The 20,572-nt window shown below is 36.0% G+C and overlaps 1 protein-coding gene across 1 annotated transcript in view; it reads right to left on the bottom strand.

The window, feature by feature from the left end:
* Positions 1-15: 15 nt before the first annotated feature.
* Positions 16-20,572, bottom strand: part of LOC145693169 (uncharacterized) — a 115,631-nt gene continuing 95,074 nt past the window's right edge. Inside the window, exon 2 of the mRNA XM_081768929.1 lies at positions 16-2,905. Coding sequence (XP_081625055.1) covers positions 452-2,905 — 2,454 coding nt within the window. The 3' untranslated portion in view covers positions 16-451. The remainder of the gene's footprint in view (positions 2,906-20,572) is intronic.

The raw sequence follows: 20,572 nt of genomic DNA, 5'->3' as shown, positions 1-20,572 counted from the left end.
GGAAATTAAATTAGAAACATCATTTATTAAAATTCAACTTTTAATTTATTACAGTGAAACAACCATAGTTGCAATGTAAAAGCCACCAATGTAATTACATGAAGTGGATTAGGAAACCTTAATCATATTTTACAAAGTAAATTACTAGACAATTTGCCCATTGATAGAAATTGTCTTATTAGACAAAATTGGACAGTGAACATATGAATTTCTGCTTGCATCATTTATCAAAAACGAAATATTGTACTTTCTGATATTAAAATATCTGATAAAATAAAAAAAAAATAAAATATCTGATATTTTAAATACAAAGTTTTGTAAATTATCAGTACTTTTAACTTTATTGTAATTTTTATGACCTCCAATAGATATATGCAATTCACAAAATAGTTTTACTAAAGGTTAAGTTTACCCATACAATTTTCATAAAACATATTTTTCGACATAATACCTAATTATCAGTAGCAATTATTTTTCCTTCAACTTCTAAACCTTCTGCGATTACTCGAAAAGTTTCTATCATCTTATTTAAATATTCGCTAATTCGAAACGCAAATTCCTCAATATTAGCAGCTATCGGCTCCGAAAGATCCTTGTCAAAAGTTTGAGATTGTTCATCATTGTTCAATTTGTCTATATTATTGTTGGTACTAATAATGTCTATGTTTGGAATCCCAATCACGTTGTTCTCGTTTGGATCAAATTCACCAAACGTAATATTCCGTGGTAAATTATCATTTGACGATCTAACAGTTCTAATTTTTCTTTTACTTGTTTCTAACCCATCATGAAAGATGCTTCTTACAACCCGGATGCCATTCTCAACCAAATCAATTGAATCTCCTGTGAGAGGAGAGTGAAATATAAGAAACCTATTGGCTATATTTTGAAGAATAGTCAAAATATCATTAATGACATCAGAAACTGTTTGTTTTATCTGATTTCTTATGTTATCTATTTCGTTAAAAACGTATTCTACAGAATTAAAAGCTTCTTTAATTTGAGTCTCAATACTGCCTACAAGGTTTTCGAAATCCTGTTTTAATTCACTTGGATGTAAAATATCAACAACTAAATTTAAGATTTGACTAATTATTTGGTATGTTAAACGTACGTGAAATCCAACCCGTTCAATAATTTTATTTATTAGTTGCCTTACAGAATTGATCACATTACGTACATTTTCCTCTAAATTATTAATAATATTTCCTGGTGTACTTCTCTTAATCTTATTTGATCGCTCTGCATCATTCACTTTACTTGGATTAAATTCATCAAAAACATTGTTCATTAACACAGTGCCATCTGATGATCTAGCTATTCTAATACTTCTTTTACCTATGCCGCGAAGGACATTTCCGACAGCCCGGATCCCATTCTGGACAATACCAATTGTATTTAAAATGGACCTATTAGAACTCACAGTTGGTCTACTAAATGGAAGAACAATGCCAGTGAGATCCTCAAGAATATTCGAAAGATCACTCATTAAATCGTTTGGGATTTTTTGTAATAGACTTCCAATGTTCCCTACCTGAATAAGAACACTTTCAATCGAATTTCTGGTTTCAGTAATATAATTTCGAACACTGTTTAACAGGTTGTTAAAGTTCTCTCTCAACTGAAAAGGATGTAAGGCTAGCGTTAAGACTTGTTGACTTATTTCGGTTGCCAGTTGTCTCTGGTGATTAATCTCTGTACCTATCGAATTTATTATATTTGTGATGGAATATGTTACATCCATTAAATTTTGTTGCAAATGAGATACAATACCTATTAGATCATTTTGAAGTTTCTGAATAAAGTTAATTATAGGACCTCTAAGAAAATTACGCTGTAACCTGGTATTGTTCTTAGAATCTGCATTATCTAAATCTAAAACAAATTGTAATCCATTATTAACCTCAGTTTCGTTAGAAACTAAACCTGCATCTCTTTTCATTCGGATGCTTCGTTTTCCTATTGGTATAACAGAAAAACCTCTAACAATATTTATCATTGCTTGAGCCCCCTTTTGGTATGCATTAGATACATTTTGTACAGCTTCTCTTGTACTTTTGAGCTCGTCTCTTACTAAATTCACGATTTCTGAAACATCTTCCCGAATCGCTGATGTCTCATTAGATAGATCTCTAATACTCTCTTTAACTTCATTGCTTACACGCTCAATCTGTTCAATAACAGAGCGTACTGAATTCCCGATTTGTGATATTTGATTTTGAATATCCTGTATTACGGTCCTAATGTCTTGCCCTAGATTACGAGGGTGTCTAAATAAATCCCTGAAAATTTGTGCAACATCCTGTAATGTATCAGATGTAAGATTTCTATGAATCACAATTTGATTTCTAATAACATTAAATATATTTCTGATTTCGTTAATAATTTGTCGTATATCCTCTCTTAAATTAACCAAAATAGATTCAACATCATCTCCTAAGAGCTGTACTTCCTCTCCAAGTGGTCCACGCATTGCATCAATTGTGTCATTTACTTGCTGAATAAGCTCCCTTGTAGCTGAAGTTAGTTCTATTACGCTCTCAAATAGATCTACAAGATTGGGAATGGCGTTCGCTGGAGTTGAGGAATGTTTTAGTAGGTTCCATACATATGATAAAGCCTGCTCCAATTCAGGAGTTTGACTGATTTGATTCTCCACATTCTGGATGAAACCATCAACACCTTCGAAAGCTTGTCCAATCGGGGAGTTAATCAACCACCCTATAGCACCGTCTACTGTATCAAGTCCATTTTGTAATATGTCCAACACAGGATCCAAGGAAGCTTCTACTGAACGTTGCAATTCAGGAGAAGTAGCTTGCCTTATTGCTACGAAAGCACGTTGAATATCGCCATTGTTGTGTTGGTTTTCAATCAATCGCACATTTGAATTGACGGGTGTTCCCTAGAGAAGAGAATATAATGTTAGCTCCAACATATCACATCATTCTAAAGTAACATAATATATTAATTTTGGTTAATACAGTAAGCTATACTGTGTATCTAAATGATACAATCAATACTCATGCAAGAAGTTTATTTGTTATATTTCAACCAGAGTACAGTACCACATGCCAATAGAAGAACAATGTCTCTCGAAAACCAAGGTCAACCTGAGGCGATGCCTATCGGTAATGTTGAAATTGGTTAGCATTGTGAGCGATGCACATTTGGAATTTTTCATAATACTACAACACTTCTTGTAGAAAATGTTAATATCAAAATTACTCTTTTGCAATTACTTCATGAATGTGGTGAATATACCATGGTTTTTCCTTGTACACTGTATGTTCTATTATACCTGGAGAGAGGGTGTGAGGTTTGGGGTCATAATAAGACCTCTAATGGGTTCATGATGATAGTAAATTCAGTGACTGGATAATGTCTCATTGAGCGCGCAAGTACATCTGGTCATAATGAGATGGAGCATCGTCGTATTGAAAGAAGAAACTCCGCTCGTATTTTACTCGAGGCCAAAAATACACGATGTATAACATGTATGATTGGAAATAAGCCTTTACGTATGTATGTTATAGCTGACTTTGAGCTGTCTTACAAGCTAACACAGAAATAACTGGTTTTTAATTCAAATAAAAATAACATTAGGAAAATAAATAAATAATTAATAAGCAATCCATTCATGTTAAGATTAAAGTTTAAGGCATATGGCATGCTTCGCATAGCTTCTAGCTTCTTTATTATTTGAAACCTCTGAAACATGGAAATATTAACTTACGAGGAGATACGAGGGGATTAATTTATGTATGTTTAATTATTTGTCTTTGGGAAATTCTCAAACCTTAACTCTATGTAGGATTGGAAATATTACTTGTATTTTAAAGACATTTCGTTAAATATATCTATAAAATTATTATGTACTCTCAAACTGAAGGTAGTGTTTAGTTTCCTCTAACATCACTATACCTACTTGATAAAGAGGGTCACTTATTCATCTAAAACGTAACGGATTTTTCAGAGTTGTTAACGACTAACAGAGGATTGTCACAAAACGTAAGAGAATCTAAATAAAAGGATTTAGGAAGAGAAAGGGACAGACTGTACTTATAAGAGATACTTAAACAGAGTGTACACGAAGTAATGTCCCGTGAATTTTGGACTGTTATAGAGTACGTTTGTTTTATCTTGGCACACTTTCCGCCAGTGCACTTGGTTGGCTTTTAAAGTATTTTCTGCCAGCACTCACGTGAACGTTTTAATCCAACAGACGTCTTATTGGCTTTGTCGTGTAGATGACGTTAGTTGTCAGCCTGCCCGTTAAATGAGGTCATTGCTATTTGGCGGGTATCTGAAGTACTTAGTTGCCGCACGCGAATAAGTGCGTTACAGTGATTAGTGAGTGGTATGGCGTTTGCTGTTTTCTAACGTATTGTAAGACGCAAATTAACCGTGTCGTGGCAAGAACGTATTGTAGACAGATCCATCCTTTGGGCGGGAAACGTGCCAAGAACAAACAAACTTATTTTCTTTCTAATTATTGGATAAAACGTGCGATATTAATGCGAGTTGCGCACGAAATGTAATTCTTTAACACACACACACACACACACACACACACACACACATATATATATATATATATATATATATTTCGAGGAAGTAAATTACTCCACATGAAAGACTCAAATAAGGAGGGTGAGAATGGCGTTGCTTGTAGAGAGAAAAGAATGTCAAAGCTCTTTCCTTGCCCGAAAATATCTCGAAAGTTATGCCGCAAGAACTTTTTATAGTTTCAGATGGGCACGTGCTAAGGCATTGGAACAAGTCAATATGTTATTTGCAATGAATGAGATGGGATATTTTATGACTCAATATGAAAATCAAGTTACAATGGAGTTCCAAGTAGGTCTACTTCATATGCATTTAATATTGTAGTTTAATGGACATTTCCACTGATTCTTTTTATTGCTCTATAAAATACTTTAGAGCTTGCTGATTACGGAAGACACTTCCTTTCGCTCATGTATTGATTCTGATCTGTCGAAATTTGCGACTGAATTTCGGTCTGTTACTCGTGTGTTCAAAACAATGACAGACATGCTTGTACGTCATCTGTCGGTTCAGCAGAAACTGTCTGCGCCGCTCAGTAGGAAAACAGCTCAGAGAAATATACGATGCATCTTTTTCAAGTGTGCACGACGTTGCTAATAAAATGAATAATAATAAGAAGAAAAATAACAGATCTTAGGTTTGTTTGAAAAAAAGACTATTTCTCTATTTGTTTATAATAATTATTAAATATACTCGAATATCTAAATCGGGCCGCGGTGGCTCAGTGGTAGAGCGTTCACCTCTGGTACTTGGGGTCCCGGGTTCAATCCCAGCTCCCGCCAAGTGAACTTTGTGGTGGACAAACACCGTGTGCATGGGTTTCCTCGGGTTCTCCCGTTTCCTGCCACTTTCTTCATTCCACCATTTCATTCATTATTCATCATCGCCGTCTCCTTTAGCCTAACCGGCATAATCGTGGGACGTAAAACTTAGATTTCATTTCATTTTCATTTTTTCGAATATCTAAGGAGGACAAGATTATAATGAACTAATTTGGAAGGTTATACAACTAAGAATCTAACATATATTTTTGCTGAAATATTACTCAGTAATGAAGTCAATTCATTGAATTTACTAAACTACTTAAATATGTAACTAGTGTTGCTATCCTAAGCAGTGCAACAAAATCAGTGTCTAGGAACATCTACTCATTCAAGTTTTGAATTCTTTTAAAAGCTGTAATGAATGGTACATATACCTAGGTATAAGCACACGAAAGTAATTATGACAGTACCTTTACATAAACGAGCACTGTTTGTAGCTTGAGTTAATATACTAATTAATGTCCTCATGTTTGAGTCACGAACCGATATTTTGAAGTGAATTTTATTCATTCTTAAGAAAGATCAACGATATAAAGCACTGTGATTTTGTAGTATAGTACCGTACTAATTTCTGGTATGCAAATTTGTCGTAGATTCAACAGGAATGCATTCAGGAAGGGGGCAGTTCGAGGAACTTCACAGGGGAAAACGTTTATCCAGGTAAAAATAATCTAAATTCTCTACAGAATTCAATAGTAGGACTAGGACGAAGGACTAGAAAATCATGTCCATGAGGTTTCTGAGAATTCTCCATTGTTATTTTCGAACTACTGTACTTTATACACTAACAATATTATTTCACCAGAATATTTTCGCGCTTACCGTTGTTTACTTTACCCAATGGAACATACTCGTAAATTGTTTATAATAGCCCATGTGAAGATTTACAGATCGACTGAGGTGTCTTGAACACATAAGTTAACATTTAAGTCGACAAATAAACAACACAGTATAGAGATATGACAACATAGTAATATGATAACAAACCAGTTCCAATTGGCTGATTATTAAATGAAATGGAATATGTATATGAAATGAAATGTCTGACAATCCTATTTGAGTAAGAAATAAATTTGATTTCACTCAGTTGGAGACAGATAGGACCTCCCCTTGTTGTTGGCATATATATATAACAATGAATACCGGAAGGAAGAGGATGATTGAAATGCTTGACACTTGTGTTCTTCCCCTTCCTTTGTTTGTTTTTAGACCACTGAAACCGGTTTAAAAAATAGGGTCTATGTGGCAACAATGAACGGCACGATGACGCGGGCGAAAAAAGCGCCGACTGCGCCGTTATTGCGTGGCTCAGTCTTGCTCTTATGCATTGCAGTAAGTAATCTCTTAAGTGTATAAGTATTTTGTCGGGAAAATTGACTTGGAATTTTTACGTCGGTAGCTTCAGTTTTATTTTACCGTATTTTAAGAACTGTTTGTTTGTGTTTTCAGTATCTTTTAGTGATTTTATGGAATAAGTGGTTGTGCTGTTACTCTAAATTTCGCTTTCCTGTGCAAAATGTCAAGTTCTTTCCGCAGAGGGTGTAAAAACAGCGGATAGATTTTATTATATCTGTGGCGTATTTATGGTTAAGTCACAGATTAGATCGATAAATGATGACGTTAGGAAAGCATATTACTTTTATTTTGGCTGCAATATCGATGATCAAGATAAAAGCTGGGCCTCTCATGTGTGTTGTTTGATGTGTTATGCGACTCTAACTGCCTGGCTTAAAGGAACCAAACGAAGGATGCCTTTTGCTGTTCCGATGATATGTAGAGAACCCCGGAATCATTATGATGATTGCTATTTCTGTATGACGAATACAGCAGGAAGTAACAAGAAAAAACAACGTGCCATCGAATACCCAAACTTGCAATCCGCGATCAGACCAGTGCCCCATGGAGAAAATTTACCTGTACCTACTCATCCGAAACATTGGGAAACTATCGATATTACAGCACCTACAGGAAGCGATGAGAACACCAACTCAATATCTGCAGATGAAGATCCGAGAGACAGTTCCTTTCACGTAAAAGATTAGCCTCACTTCATCCTACAACATAGTAGACCTGTCGCTACAAGTGGTAGACAATAGCTTTTATTGCCCTCTTAATTGCTTTATTACCTAACCACTTTCTTGTCAATTTGGCCGTGTCGGCCTTGGGGAGGCCGCCCCGTCCTTGGGGGAGGTTTCTGGGGGAAGTGGTTTTATTAGTTGTGCAATAGAGGTTGTTTGGAAAAGTGGAATGACCTTCTTTGTTGTTGAAACACGCTCCTATACGATTCTTGAATCGAAATTATAATTAAATTAGAATTAAAACTACGATTTAGATAATTAGATCATTGGTATACGTTATTGAACGCAATCTCTAGCTTCAAACATGATCCAACACGATTTTGATTGAGGATACGGCTTTGAACGCTGTTCCTAGCTTCAAACATGATTTAATACGTTTATTGAATCGAAATTATAATCAAATTAGAATTAAAACTACGATTTAGATAATTAGAGCATTGGTATACGTCATTGAACGCAATCCCTAGCTTCAAACGCGATCCAACACGATTTTGGATTGAGGATACGGCTTTGAACGCTGTTCCTAGCTTTAAACATGAACCTATACGTTTCTTGAATCGAAATTATAATTAAATTAGAATTAAAACTATGATTTAGATAATTAGAACTTCAGTATATGGCTTAAAACGCGGTCCCTAGCTCCCACAAGGTTTTCCCCATTAATTTAATTATGATCTGACTTGTAAAGCTCGTAACTAATTGAACACTCTTATTTGAACTAGAAAATTATGAATAATGAATATGATTACACCCTTTAAGCTCCAATGTTTAGCAATGATTTTTAATGGTGCTTTGTTTTACGGAGTAAAGTATTAAGATGGGGGAAAAAAAGGAAGGAAAGGAAGAAATATTTATTTATTTTCATTTATTTTTTTCGTCGCGAACTGCACTTCTTTCGTTTAGCTTGCGTAGTTCTTAAATGATAGACTTAACATTGCCATTTTTCAGCGGTGCTCAGTACAAAATTCGCAGATACGCAAGGTCCTGTGTTTTCTCCAACATCCATTGCATGACTGAGCGTTAGGAGATTGACGTTCAGTTTCACACACCCTATGCAAACAACCTTGCGATATGATTGGCCAGGAAAGACCAGTTTGTCCCGCCTTCAATGTTTAACCATGGGAGATAGTTACCTGCCAATCATTCCCTCTAGTTTGAGTGAGCGGGAGAACCCACCCTTCCCCGCCTCTCTTTGGCCTCATCTTGTGTGAACAGGTTTCTACCCTCTCCCCACCTCACGACAACTGACATACATTTCTTGTCCCCACCCTTCCCCGCCTCTCTTTGGCTTCATCTTGTGTGGACAGGTTTTTACCCTCTCCCCACCTCGCGACAACTGACATACATTTCTTGTCACAAAGGATGTTTACTTCAAACCACTTCTGGTGGTTGGTTCTGGAAACAACAACCTTCCCCCGCCCATTCAGACAAACAAACAAGTTGATGGTGCCAGACTGGCCTTGGACTCAATGTCGATATCCTCATATTGAGTACTGCAAAAACAACACACAAAAAACCTGTAGAACGGTTTCTGTGTATTGCCACATAAAATAATTGTGCTGTTATTTTCGGCAAAATACAAGTTATTGAAACAGATGTTGAAAATGATAGCTATATAGTTTACTGAATAAAGCCGGAATTTTAAAATCTAGGAACATTGTCGCCTGAACCCAGATAACGAATTTTATTGCTTGGTAAACAACTATATGCCGTGAAAAATACGACAATTTGGCGTCTTTGAGGTACGAATTCAGACATGCTGGCGATGTTTTTCAAACTTTAGGCATTGTGTGAAAATTCCCTGGTATTACCTCTATAGAAAAAGAAAGAAAGAAATATTTTCTTCGATTCGGAAAGATGCCGACAAAGGAAATACCCCAATTCTTTTCTGCTTCTTTGCAGAGTGATGCAATGCTGTATTACAAGACAAATTCATTTACTTTATTTTTTTCTCCCCTATTCCATTCCCCTTATGTTAATGAATAAATAAAAAATATATTATATAAGTGCAGTACACATTTCCTGTATTGACAATCTTGCTTGCGAAGGCTTTTGCGTTACTTCTTTAGTGTTTTTTCTGGATTTTTTTCTGTGTCTTGTTCAAAGAAGAAGATATCATATTCATGTAAGTTTTATATTATTATAATTGATTAGATATATTTGCATAAGTATCGAATGGTGGGACTCCCCCTAGAAAATTAACACATTGTTTTTCTTATGAAAATAATTAACATAGTGTAGAAACGAACTAAGAGTTTGCCAATATGTTTCAACTTGTGGGGGACCATAGCCCCCCCAAACAGGGGAACCGCGTCTGACTTATATCCCCTTTCATGTTTGCCAAAACCGGGGAAACCATGCATGGGGGCATAGTGCCCCAAACCTGGGGGAACCGCGTCTGACTTATATCGCCTTCCGTGTTTGCCAAAACCGGGAGAACCATGCATGGGGGGGCATAGTGCCCCAAACCTGGGGGAACCGCGTCTGACTTATATCGCCTTCCGTGTTTGCCAAAACAGGGGGAACCATACATGGGGCATAACGCCCCGAACCTGAGGGGAAGCGCGTCTGACTTATATCGCCTTCCGTGTTTGCCGAAAATCGGGGAACCATACATGGGGGCATAACGCCCACTGGGTTTACCAACACCGGAAAAGCTAGCTTCCTGAAAGGTCACCACGAAGGAACGAAATATTTGCTTTTTAAAAAAGAGATTAGTTGACGGTGTTAGCGCCTTATGAATTGTTTTACGAATAATTAAACTGTTGTTTGAATACTATGTTTGAGTTTTGATTCCGTTTCGGTTGCGTTTTTGGACAAGTTGACCACAGGAAAGAGTGAAGAATGGAACTAGCATTATTATTATTATAGTTAAGAATATGTGGGGGAATTTTGCACGAAAAATATCTTGGCAGTGTTATTCTTTTTAGAGAAAAATGCGTGGTGACATCCCTTAAGAATCGCCAATGACGGATGGACTTATAGTTTACTGCAGAATTTTTTGGCGTTTTAGAAATGCGTGGTGACGTCCCTTAAGAGCCGTCAATGAGATACTTTATAGTTTTAGAAATGCGTGGTGACATCCCTTAAGAACCGTCAATGAGATACTTTATAGTTTTAGAAATGTGTGGCGACGTCCCTTAAGAACCGTCAATGAGATACTTTATAGTTTTAGAAATGCGTGGTGACATCCCTTAAGAATCGCCAATGAGATACTTTATAGTTTTAGAAATGCGTGGTGACATCCCTTAAGAACCGTCAATGAGATACTTTATAGTTTAAAACATAATAGTTGGTATTTTAGAAATGTTTGGTAATGTGCCTTAAGACCCGCCACTGACGGACTTTACGGCAAAAATCAAATGTGCAATTTCTTTGAATCTTTATAACTGAAATTGTGATTAAACAGAATTGCGTACTGTCCAATATTTTTGATGGTAGATTTTATATAAATACATTGTGTCTGAATGATTTGTCGTGAATCTGTATTCATATTGGGAAGTCTTTTCGGAAAATAAGCAATTTACACATAAAGAACACTTTTAGAACACATACATATTCAATATTTACTACAGATAATGTTCAAAATATATTGTTTAGTGTAAAATAATTAAGTTCAACAGAAAAGATAGACATTTGTTTTGCTTGTATCCCTAATATTTAGAAAATCATTCAGTATTAAGTGCACAGATGTATTCACAAAGTGTTCAGAACTGAACAAAAAGTGTTCAGAACCGAGAAAAAGTGTTTTAATGTGTTTTCATACTGAAAAAATGTACTTATATAAAGAGCTCTTAGTTGTAGTGGATGCAATTTTCCAAGATACATGCGAATATTGCAATTTTTAGGTAAATGTGTAGACTTTTCTTTCCCACAGTTAGACTCGAAAGAAAAGAACTACGTTCATTGATTCATTTTGGATCATAGCAGCGGACTTCTCCCTTTGATTTCGTGTTAGAATAGCTTGTTCATCACGAAACGTAGTAAATACTCAAACGGTTCTTTTTCCAAGACATGACGAATAAACGAATGTAATTGAGTGAGAGAAATTTAAGGTAGATGTTTTTTTTATTTCTGAATAAGTGTTGGGAATATATTTGAAAAAAGGTAAGAAATATGAACTTGCGTATTTTAAACATGTGTTGCAGTATTCAGAATCTTAATCATATGGTAGTCACATGGTTTTTGTACATACTAACTCTATATTAAGCAAGGTAATGAGTGAGAAAAATAAATATTGGCTTTGTAAAAATGAAATGAAATACGAAATATCTTGTTAGGGATGCAGAAAGAGAATCCAATGCAGTGTGAACGCGCTCTTTTTGTGTGGGGAAAAGGGACTATACCCGGACTGAATTCCCCCTCACAACTTTTCAATTACTGAATGCACTCTTTTGCGTGGGGAAGAGGGGCACTATACCCGGACTGAATTCCCCCTCATAACTTTTCAATTACTGAATGCACTCTTTTGCGTGGGGAAGAGGGGCACTATACCCGAACTGAATTCCCCCTCATAACTTTTCCAAATAGTGAATGCAGTCTTTTGCATGGAGAAGAGGGGGACTATACAGGTGTTTAAGAGTAATGCCTCCCATTACTGAACGTTACTTGTTTTATATATGGATTTCGAAGTGAGAGATCTCGGTTTTACCCCGTCTTTTTGGCACTAGGATTTCAATGTAAACGTATGCAGCAATACTAGTAGAGGGGTCCCTCACTGAAAGACTGGGCTTCATACCCCAGAAATGACGTGGTACCGCACCACTTAAGTAAATATTTGCTCTGTCACTGAAAGACTTGGGTTTATATTCCTTATTTAACCCAATAGTTTTACTTATACGGGTTTGATCTTCAATACTTTTATAGAATATTAAGACCAACAGAATATACAAGCATATGTATTTGAATGAAGTGAATATGTGCTATGGTTTATTACACATTGAAAACATATATATACTATACTCACCTGAGAAATATACGGAACTCTGTCACACACGCGTCAGCAGTGCTCAACTTTCAACGCACAACTAATCTTTAATTATGACTTTTGCCGCTAGATGTCACTAGTAGTAGTGGTTGTGCAATACATAATAGGACATGATATAACTTGCATTTGGCGTGTGGGGGTATCATTTCCTTTCACGGCAGCGTACGTGTAAGATCAAGGACAAGCTTTAGCGCATCTTAATTAATTAACTATATAGTTTTAATAGTATTAAATAAAGTATAAAGAAATTGATTCAAGCCTATTGTATTCCAGACATTGAAGCTTTGCCGAACCTTGAGTGGTGGTAGCAGCACAAATAGAACACCCAGACATATTGTTGTTCAGCCTTACAGCGCCGCAGAGTCAACATTTTTTTCTTCTTTTTCTGGTTTTGTGAACGAACAACTAAGGCTTGAAAGGTGTGTATTTCTTACGCTTATTGTTTTTTTTTAAAAAGAAAGAAATTATACATATTTGAGCTGTATTTAACCAATATTAATGAACAGAGAGACACTTATTGTGTCTGGATATTTTAAAAGAATAGTTTACATCTGAATATAAGTGAATATATTTTATTGATTTTTTTTCATAAATTAAACAAATTGCTTTCTATTTACATATCATTATTTGACTATAGATTGAAAATAAGTGTTTGCTTTTTATGCACATATTATTAAAATATAACTATAGGTTGAAAGTAATTGAATGTGCTCTCTCTCTCTTTTATATTCAAGTGATATATTAACGTCAACTTGATAACTCAAAATAGATTTTTGTCTTATTTCTTTCAGATGGATTTCTCTGCCCGTCCGAAGAATTGAATATGGTTGATGAAATTTATCTCCAGGAATTGGTGCGCGGTTTCAACGACTACCCGAGGGTCTTCAGTACCTGGAAAGCCATCATGGAATTGAACAGGCTGGGATATCGGGGGTCGGGGAGATGCGACGCACTCCTACGCGCCCTTCGTGCCTTCGAAGGTAATGATACATTACTTCTCCAGCACTGCGTAAGCAGTGCTGATATAATCGATTTATTTTTGTATGGATTTTTCCGTACATGTGATACTTACGAATCGGCGCAGTCAAAACTCTTTTATTTATTATCATGTGGGGAAGGTCAGGTGGATAGGATAAAAGATACAGAGTTATCGGACTTTTTTGATTTTGGCAAGCGGTTTGTTTTGGAACCGTGCTTAATCCCATCCGAAAATAATGCCATAGTCATGCCCCCTCAAGAAAATCATAACTTGAGTCCTAATAATCTATATCAATTAACGAATGAAGATTTAGCTTTCTTAGATGAAGTAAATGGGATTGGCACTCAAAATTCCGATGAAATACCAGCTGAAGAAATGAGGAGTTTGGTTCAAAACGAGGGCAATGCTGTGGTTATACCCACGCAACAAGTCCAGGGAGAAAATCCTATATACAATCCACCTGAATACTGTGTACAGGATAATCATGACTATGGGGACCAAATGTTTGTTACTCCTCAGCCTGACCCGTCATATGCCAATGTTCCAGCAATGGTTGGTCATGGCAACATAAACAACAATAATAGTACAACTGGTACTACTAGTAGTCCTAATAGTGGTAGTACAGGTGGTAGTGGTAGTGATAATAATAATGGCGGGATTAATCAAAGAAATAGTAATTTCGAAGTTGTAAGAGAAAGCAGACAAAGGTTTCGTAAGTTTCATCTTACGGGACATGAAATTGCCGTCAGACCTGTGGGTGATGAAAGGAACATTAATAACCCAGAGGCTTATATCGAAAGTTTAATTAATTTTGCGTTGGAACATGTGATCTCCAATGCACGCCCCTCGGACTACATTGGCTTATACATAGAGAGTAGTAATAGTACCAACAACAAACCAGTGTACGTTCCGTTTAGAAGAAAGGGCAATTTCTCTGCTAGGACAGTCCTCACTTCAATCGAACGTGTATTAAATTCGAATGAAGTGTTCCTTTTGGGGCAAGAACTATTGTTTCGATTCCATATAGCTGAGAGTATGCACGGCCAGGGAAGAAATACTACATCGAGCGCCGTTGACAAATATGCAAAATATCAAGATTACTTAGAAAAGCGATTAATTCGCATTGAAAATAGAAATATTTACTGTCTCCCTATGGCCATAGTATGGGGCCAAGTAAAGCTCCACGGTACAAAATATGATTTGTATAATTTAAAAAGAGAAAACTCCGATACATGGCTTCTTAAAGCAGAAGTTCTCTGCGAGATGGCAGGTGTTAACGTTGAAAGTAAGCAAGGTTGTGACTTTTCCGATCTGGACCTCTTTCAAGCATATTTGAAAGGGGAATATCAAATCGTAGTTTATGAGGAGCATGAAAAGAATAACCGGGAATATATAGTACGTTACCCGGGAGAACCGGCAGAAAATAAGATTTTTATCCTTTATCGAAGAGGTAACACTATTGGTCATTTCGAACCCATTCGTAACATTAGACCTTTCCTCAAGGCACGAAAGTATTGTTATTATTGTTTGGAAGGTTATGATGAAAGGTCACATGCACACAAGTGTAAAACTCGTTGTACTTTTTGCGAACATACTCACGAACGTGATTATACCGCAAACAGAATTAAATGCAATGCATGCAATAGAGAGTTTGCTGAAGGTGAATGCTTTAATAATCATCTGACACGTAATAAATCGGCTAGATCTGTATGTGATAATGTAAAGCTCTGCGTCAATTGCGGCGTCATCTTTGATAAGAGAGGGCGAAAATCTGATCACATGTGTGGTGAACATTTTTGTTCAACGTGCCGCGCATATGTTGATACAAACCATACATGTTTTGTTCAGAGACAGCGACCTGTTCATACGAAAAGGTTTATGTACATCACCTATGATGTAGAGACGATGTTGAAGGCACCGAATGAGCGCGGTGAAAGGGAACACGAAGTTGTACTGGTGTGTTGTCGTCATGTTTGTCACGCCTGTATAAGAAAAGGTATCGATGAGCCCTGTAAAACGTGCGGTGACAATGTTGGAAATCGTTCGTTTTCTTTTAAGACAATGACGGCTTTTATTAACCATGTGTTAGTAGAGCGTCCTGTCTTTCAGAAGATCGTGGCAATCGCCCATAATGGTAGTCGCTACGATGGCCTTTTCTGTCTTAGAACTCTAATAGAAGACCAGCATATTGTACCTAGTGTCCTTATTCAGGGTCAAAAGATTTTTAATATCAGCATAGGTAACCGTATCTTTTTCCGCGACTCTTTCCTTTTTATTGGCGCGAAATTATCCAAATTACCAAAAACGTTAGGCCTTAGTCAAAATTTAAAGAAGGGAGATTTCCCATATTTATTCAATACTGAAGAGAATCAAAATTATGTTGGTCCCTACCCCCCGCTTGAGTACTATGACCCTGAAGGGCGAAGCACAGAAGAAAGAAAACAACTGGAAGCCTGGCACCAAGAACGTGCGGAAAGTGGCGAGGAGTTTAACCTGCAGAGGGATATGTTGGCTTATTGTGAGAATGATGTTAGAATTCTAACAGAAGCGGTCATTAAGTTTAGCGATATCATCGAAGAGAAAACGGAGGGTTTGCAATGTTTCATAACATCATCTACCATTGCAAGTCTTGCAATGCGGACATATCGTACCTTGCACTTACCGGAGAATACTATTCCTATCATTCCCGCGTTGGGATTTCATCATAAGACCAAGTATAGTACAAAAGCTATGCAATGGCTTATGTATATGGAAGACCAATTAGGGATAGAAATCCAGCATGCTAGGAGAGGTGGGGAAAAGTATATTGGTAGGTACAAGGTCGATGGATGGCACGAAGGACTCAACGCTGACTTCGACTTTTACGGGTGTTATTTCCATGCCTGCCGCCTTTGCTTCCCCTTTAACCGTGACGCGGTTTTGCACGATGCCCAGGACTCGTACAATACGATGGAGAAACGATATGAGCAAACCATGCGCCGCCGTAGGTACCTGAAAAGTATAGGTGTAAACCTATATGAAATATGGGAATGTTCTTGGGACAATAAGATAAAGACGGATAAGGAAGTGCAAAAGTTTGTTCAAGAACGTTGTACTAATCTACCTGATTTTCTTATTCCTAAGAACTGTTACAACGGTGGTCGCACGGAGGTCTTTCGTTCCTACGTCAATTGTGCGAGTGATGAGCGAATTTCCTACGCCGATGTAACATCGTTATACCCTTGGGTGATGGCACGTAAACCTATGCCGGTTAAATCACCTAAGATTCACACGGTACCGGACTTTCCAGATGTGGAAAGTATTCACGGTGTAGTCAAATGCACAATCGTCCCTGCAAAGGACCTCTACTTTCCGATCTTACCATACGTTGCGGGAGGTCGATTACTTTTCGGCCTTTGCCGCACATGCATGGAAGAAGAAAACACTAACGAATGTACCCATAGTGACGCTGAGTGTGCTCTCACAGGAACATTTTGCACACCAGAGTTACACCTTGCTCTTAAAAAAGGTTACAAAATAATCGATATACATGAGATATGGGAATTTGAACTCTTAGATCCTGAAGAGGGGAATTCAGGAGGGCTGTTCGGGACCTATGTGAATTCCTTCCTTCAGATGAAGCAGGAAGCCTCTGGTTTTCCTGCTTACTGTACTACTGAAGAAGACAAACAAAAATATATCGATGAATATTATGCCCATGAAGGCATACGATTAAATTATGACAATATTAGGATGAACCCGGGATTGAGGCAATGTGCGAAACTATACCTCAATTCATTGTATGGAAAGTGGGGGCAACGCACAGACATGTCGCAGAGTATAATCGTTAGTGATGAGGTTACCTTTCTTAGGTATTTAACTACGGCAAGGTATGAAATTCAAAGTATGGTGCCAATTGATGATGACCATCTCATTCTCACGTACAGAGACATTGAAAATGAAAACATTCCGTTGGAGTTTTCCAATGTGATACTAGCCGCATTTATTACTTCGTGGGCTAGACTTAGACTTTACGAACTACTGACGACTGTAGGACCTGACAGAGTAATCTACTGTGACACTGACAGTATCATGTACTTACAGAAAAAAGATGAGGAACCCTTGTTACCGCTCGGAAACTATTTGGGTGATCTGACGAATGAAATTCCTGAAGGTTGGGAGTTTACAACCTTTATTGGTCTAGGCTGTAAAAATTATGCTATGCGGCTAACAAACGCCCAAGGGGATGTTCGGCATATATACAAAATTAGGGGGATAACACTAAATGATAGGACCTCTCAGAAAATTAACTTTGAGAGTTTCTATAAATTAGTGTCTGGACAATTAGAGTCCACAGTAATAGAAAACCCAAATAGCATCGTTCGTAGACCGGGGTTCCATATCTTTAGCTGTAGAGAGACAAAGACACACCGTGAGGTCAACAAAAAACGAAAACGGATTGACGAACCTGACATAACCGACGATGAACCAATACGAAAACGTGCAAGTGTACCTTACGGTTATAGGCCCACGAATGAGTGAATGTGACTTGTATGAATGTCTCTTTCATGTAATGAAACCCCGAACCATCATCAAATGTAAAAAAAATATTTATTTTTAATTTATTTTAATTTATTCTTAATTTATTCCTAATTTATTTAATTTATTCTTAATTTATTTTATTCTTTTTATATTTTCGTTTGCTGTGCAAACAATATATAAACTAGTCACTCCAGCTTTAATCTTATATCCCAGTGATTTTTATCCATTTCGTTTACTATGTATACTCCGAACAATCAACGATTGTAAAATATTAAAATTCCTTTGGAAACTTGATATTCAATGTATGAGTGTGAGTGTGTATATAAAGCAGAGTCTCTATTGTATGCATTCATTTGATTACAAGATGTTAAAGTTTCAACATCCCTCTACTATTTTAATTGCTGGTCCTTCAAGGGCTGGTAAAACTTGTTTTGTAAATCGTTTACTTAATGAACGTGATCAAATGTTTAGTATAAAGTTTAATGATATTGTTTGGTGTTATGGCGCAGTAATACCAAAATTAGATGCAAATGCAAAAATACGTTTTGTAGAGGGAATACCTGACATGAATAATTTTGAAATCAAACAAAATTCGTTATTAATACTTGATGATTTAATGTCAGAAACTAATGGTGATGTTGCTAATTTATTTACAAAGTATGCACATCACAAAAAGTTAACTGTAATATTTATTATTCAAAATTTATTTCCAAAAGGAAAACATGCACGTGATATTAGTTTAAATGCACATTATATTATAGTATTTAAAAATCCACGTGATAAATTACAAATACAATATTTAGCAAAGCAAATTATGCCTCGGTATAGTAAAGAAGTCGTGAGTGTGTTCGAAGAAGTAACACGAGAGCCTCACACTTATTTATTATTTGACTTGACACAAAAAACAAACGATGCGTTGCGAATACGTACAAATATTTTTCCGAATGAAATCATGTATGTGTACCCTAACGTAAAAGACATGCATACAGAAATTTTTGTTTAGTCTGCATCAAGATGTTGAAGGTGAAACAACACTACAGCACGCTCCGTGCGCTGTGCAAATGCAAGAATACCAAACGAAAACAAATTTTACAAAATGCTTTAGGGGATTTAATAAGAACAATATCTCAAGTAGCTAAAAATACAATAAAAGGAAACATCCCTTTAAATTCTCGTCAGAAGCAACGTTTACGTAGACATAAAAAGATCTTACGTGCTGTATCTCAGCAACGTACTGCATTGAATAAAAAGAAAAAGTTGTTACTACAGAAAGGTGGTGCTATTTTACCGTTAATCTTGGGACCACTTCTTGCAGCAGTGGGAAGCAGTATTTTTAGTCGTTAAGTATGTCAGAATTACGTAAAATGATTTTAGTTCCTGAAAATGCTGTACATGAAATTCAATCGAATCTTAAATCCATAGATTCACATCAGTCACGTTTAGATGAAGAAATGAATAACATCTTAAAACGTCGTGATCTTAGTGTACAACAAAAGTGGAAATTATATCAACAAGCTTTGCATCGTTATTTACAGTATACATCTTCTTCACATAAACCTATTACTTTACCTATCATTCAAGAAGAAGAAAAATCATCATCAACAACTTCCAAACAAGATAGCAATACTTCTATTTTACCATTTGTATCAGACATTTTACAATCAGTACCGAAAACACTTCGTAGGAAAACAGATCTATTATTAAAACAGTTGACAAGTTGTAATAAAATTCAGTGGGATAAGTCTGGTACAGTACGTATTCATGAAAAAACAATACCAGGATCAAATATTATAGATTTAGTAAATGATGTTGTTCGTACAAGAAAATATTCAGGAAATAATATAGGTATTCATGAATTTAAAAATTTATTAGATCTTAATGTTCCTAAAGAATTTATTGGTACACCTATTAGCACGCCAGCATCAAAAGTGAAAAGTAGTAGTAGTAGTAGTAGTAGACATTGTATTCGTAAAGTAAGAAAATCTCCTAGTCCTGCAGTAGTAGCTAATTTATTTAAACATTGGAAAGAATATAGTATGTAAAATGACAAAATTATCAAAAATATATTATGATTATTCAAATCCTGATTCTTTATCAAGTATACAAACATTACAACGCAAAACAAAGTTATCTAAAAAGAAAATTAAAAAATGGTTAGCTTCTCAAGATGCTTATACATTACATGCACCAGCTCGTAAAGTTTTTGAACGTAAAAAGTATTATGTTAGTGCACCAAATGAAACATTACAAATGGATTTAGCAGATATGCAAAATATTGCAAAGTATAATAATAATTATAAATATATATTATGTGTTATTGACATTTTTTCACGTTATGCATATTGTGTTCCGTTAAAAACAAAGAAAGGTCCTGAAATGGTAAAAGCAATAACAAAAATTTTTAAAAATTTCAAGTAACCTGTGTTTAACGTACAAACAGATTTAGGTGGTGAATTTTATAAGTGGCATGTAAAACAATTGTTTAAAGAATATGAAATTAATCATTATAGTGTTCAATTCTAAATTAAGTGTGCGTTAGCAGAACGCTTTATACGTACATTAAAAGAAAGATTGTATCGTTATTTTACTGCAAAGAATACTTATCGTTATATTA

This window comes from Thermobia domestica, chromosome 8 (assembly GCF_964235325.1).
Source record: "Thermobia domestica chromosome 8, izTheDome1.hap1.1, whole genome shotgun sequence".
NCBI classification, from domain to species: Eukaryota; Metazoa; Arthropoda; class Insecta; order Zygentoma; family Lepismatidae; genus Thermobia; species Thermobia domestica.
This window is presented reverse-complemented; position numbering and strand designations above follow the sequence as displayed.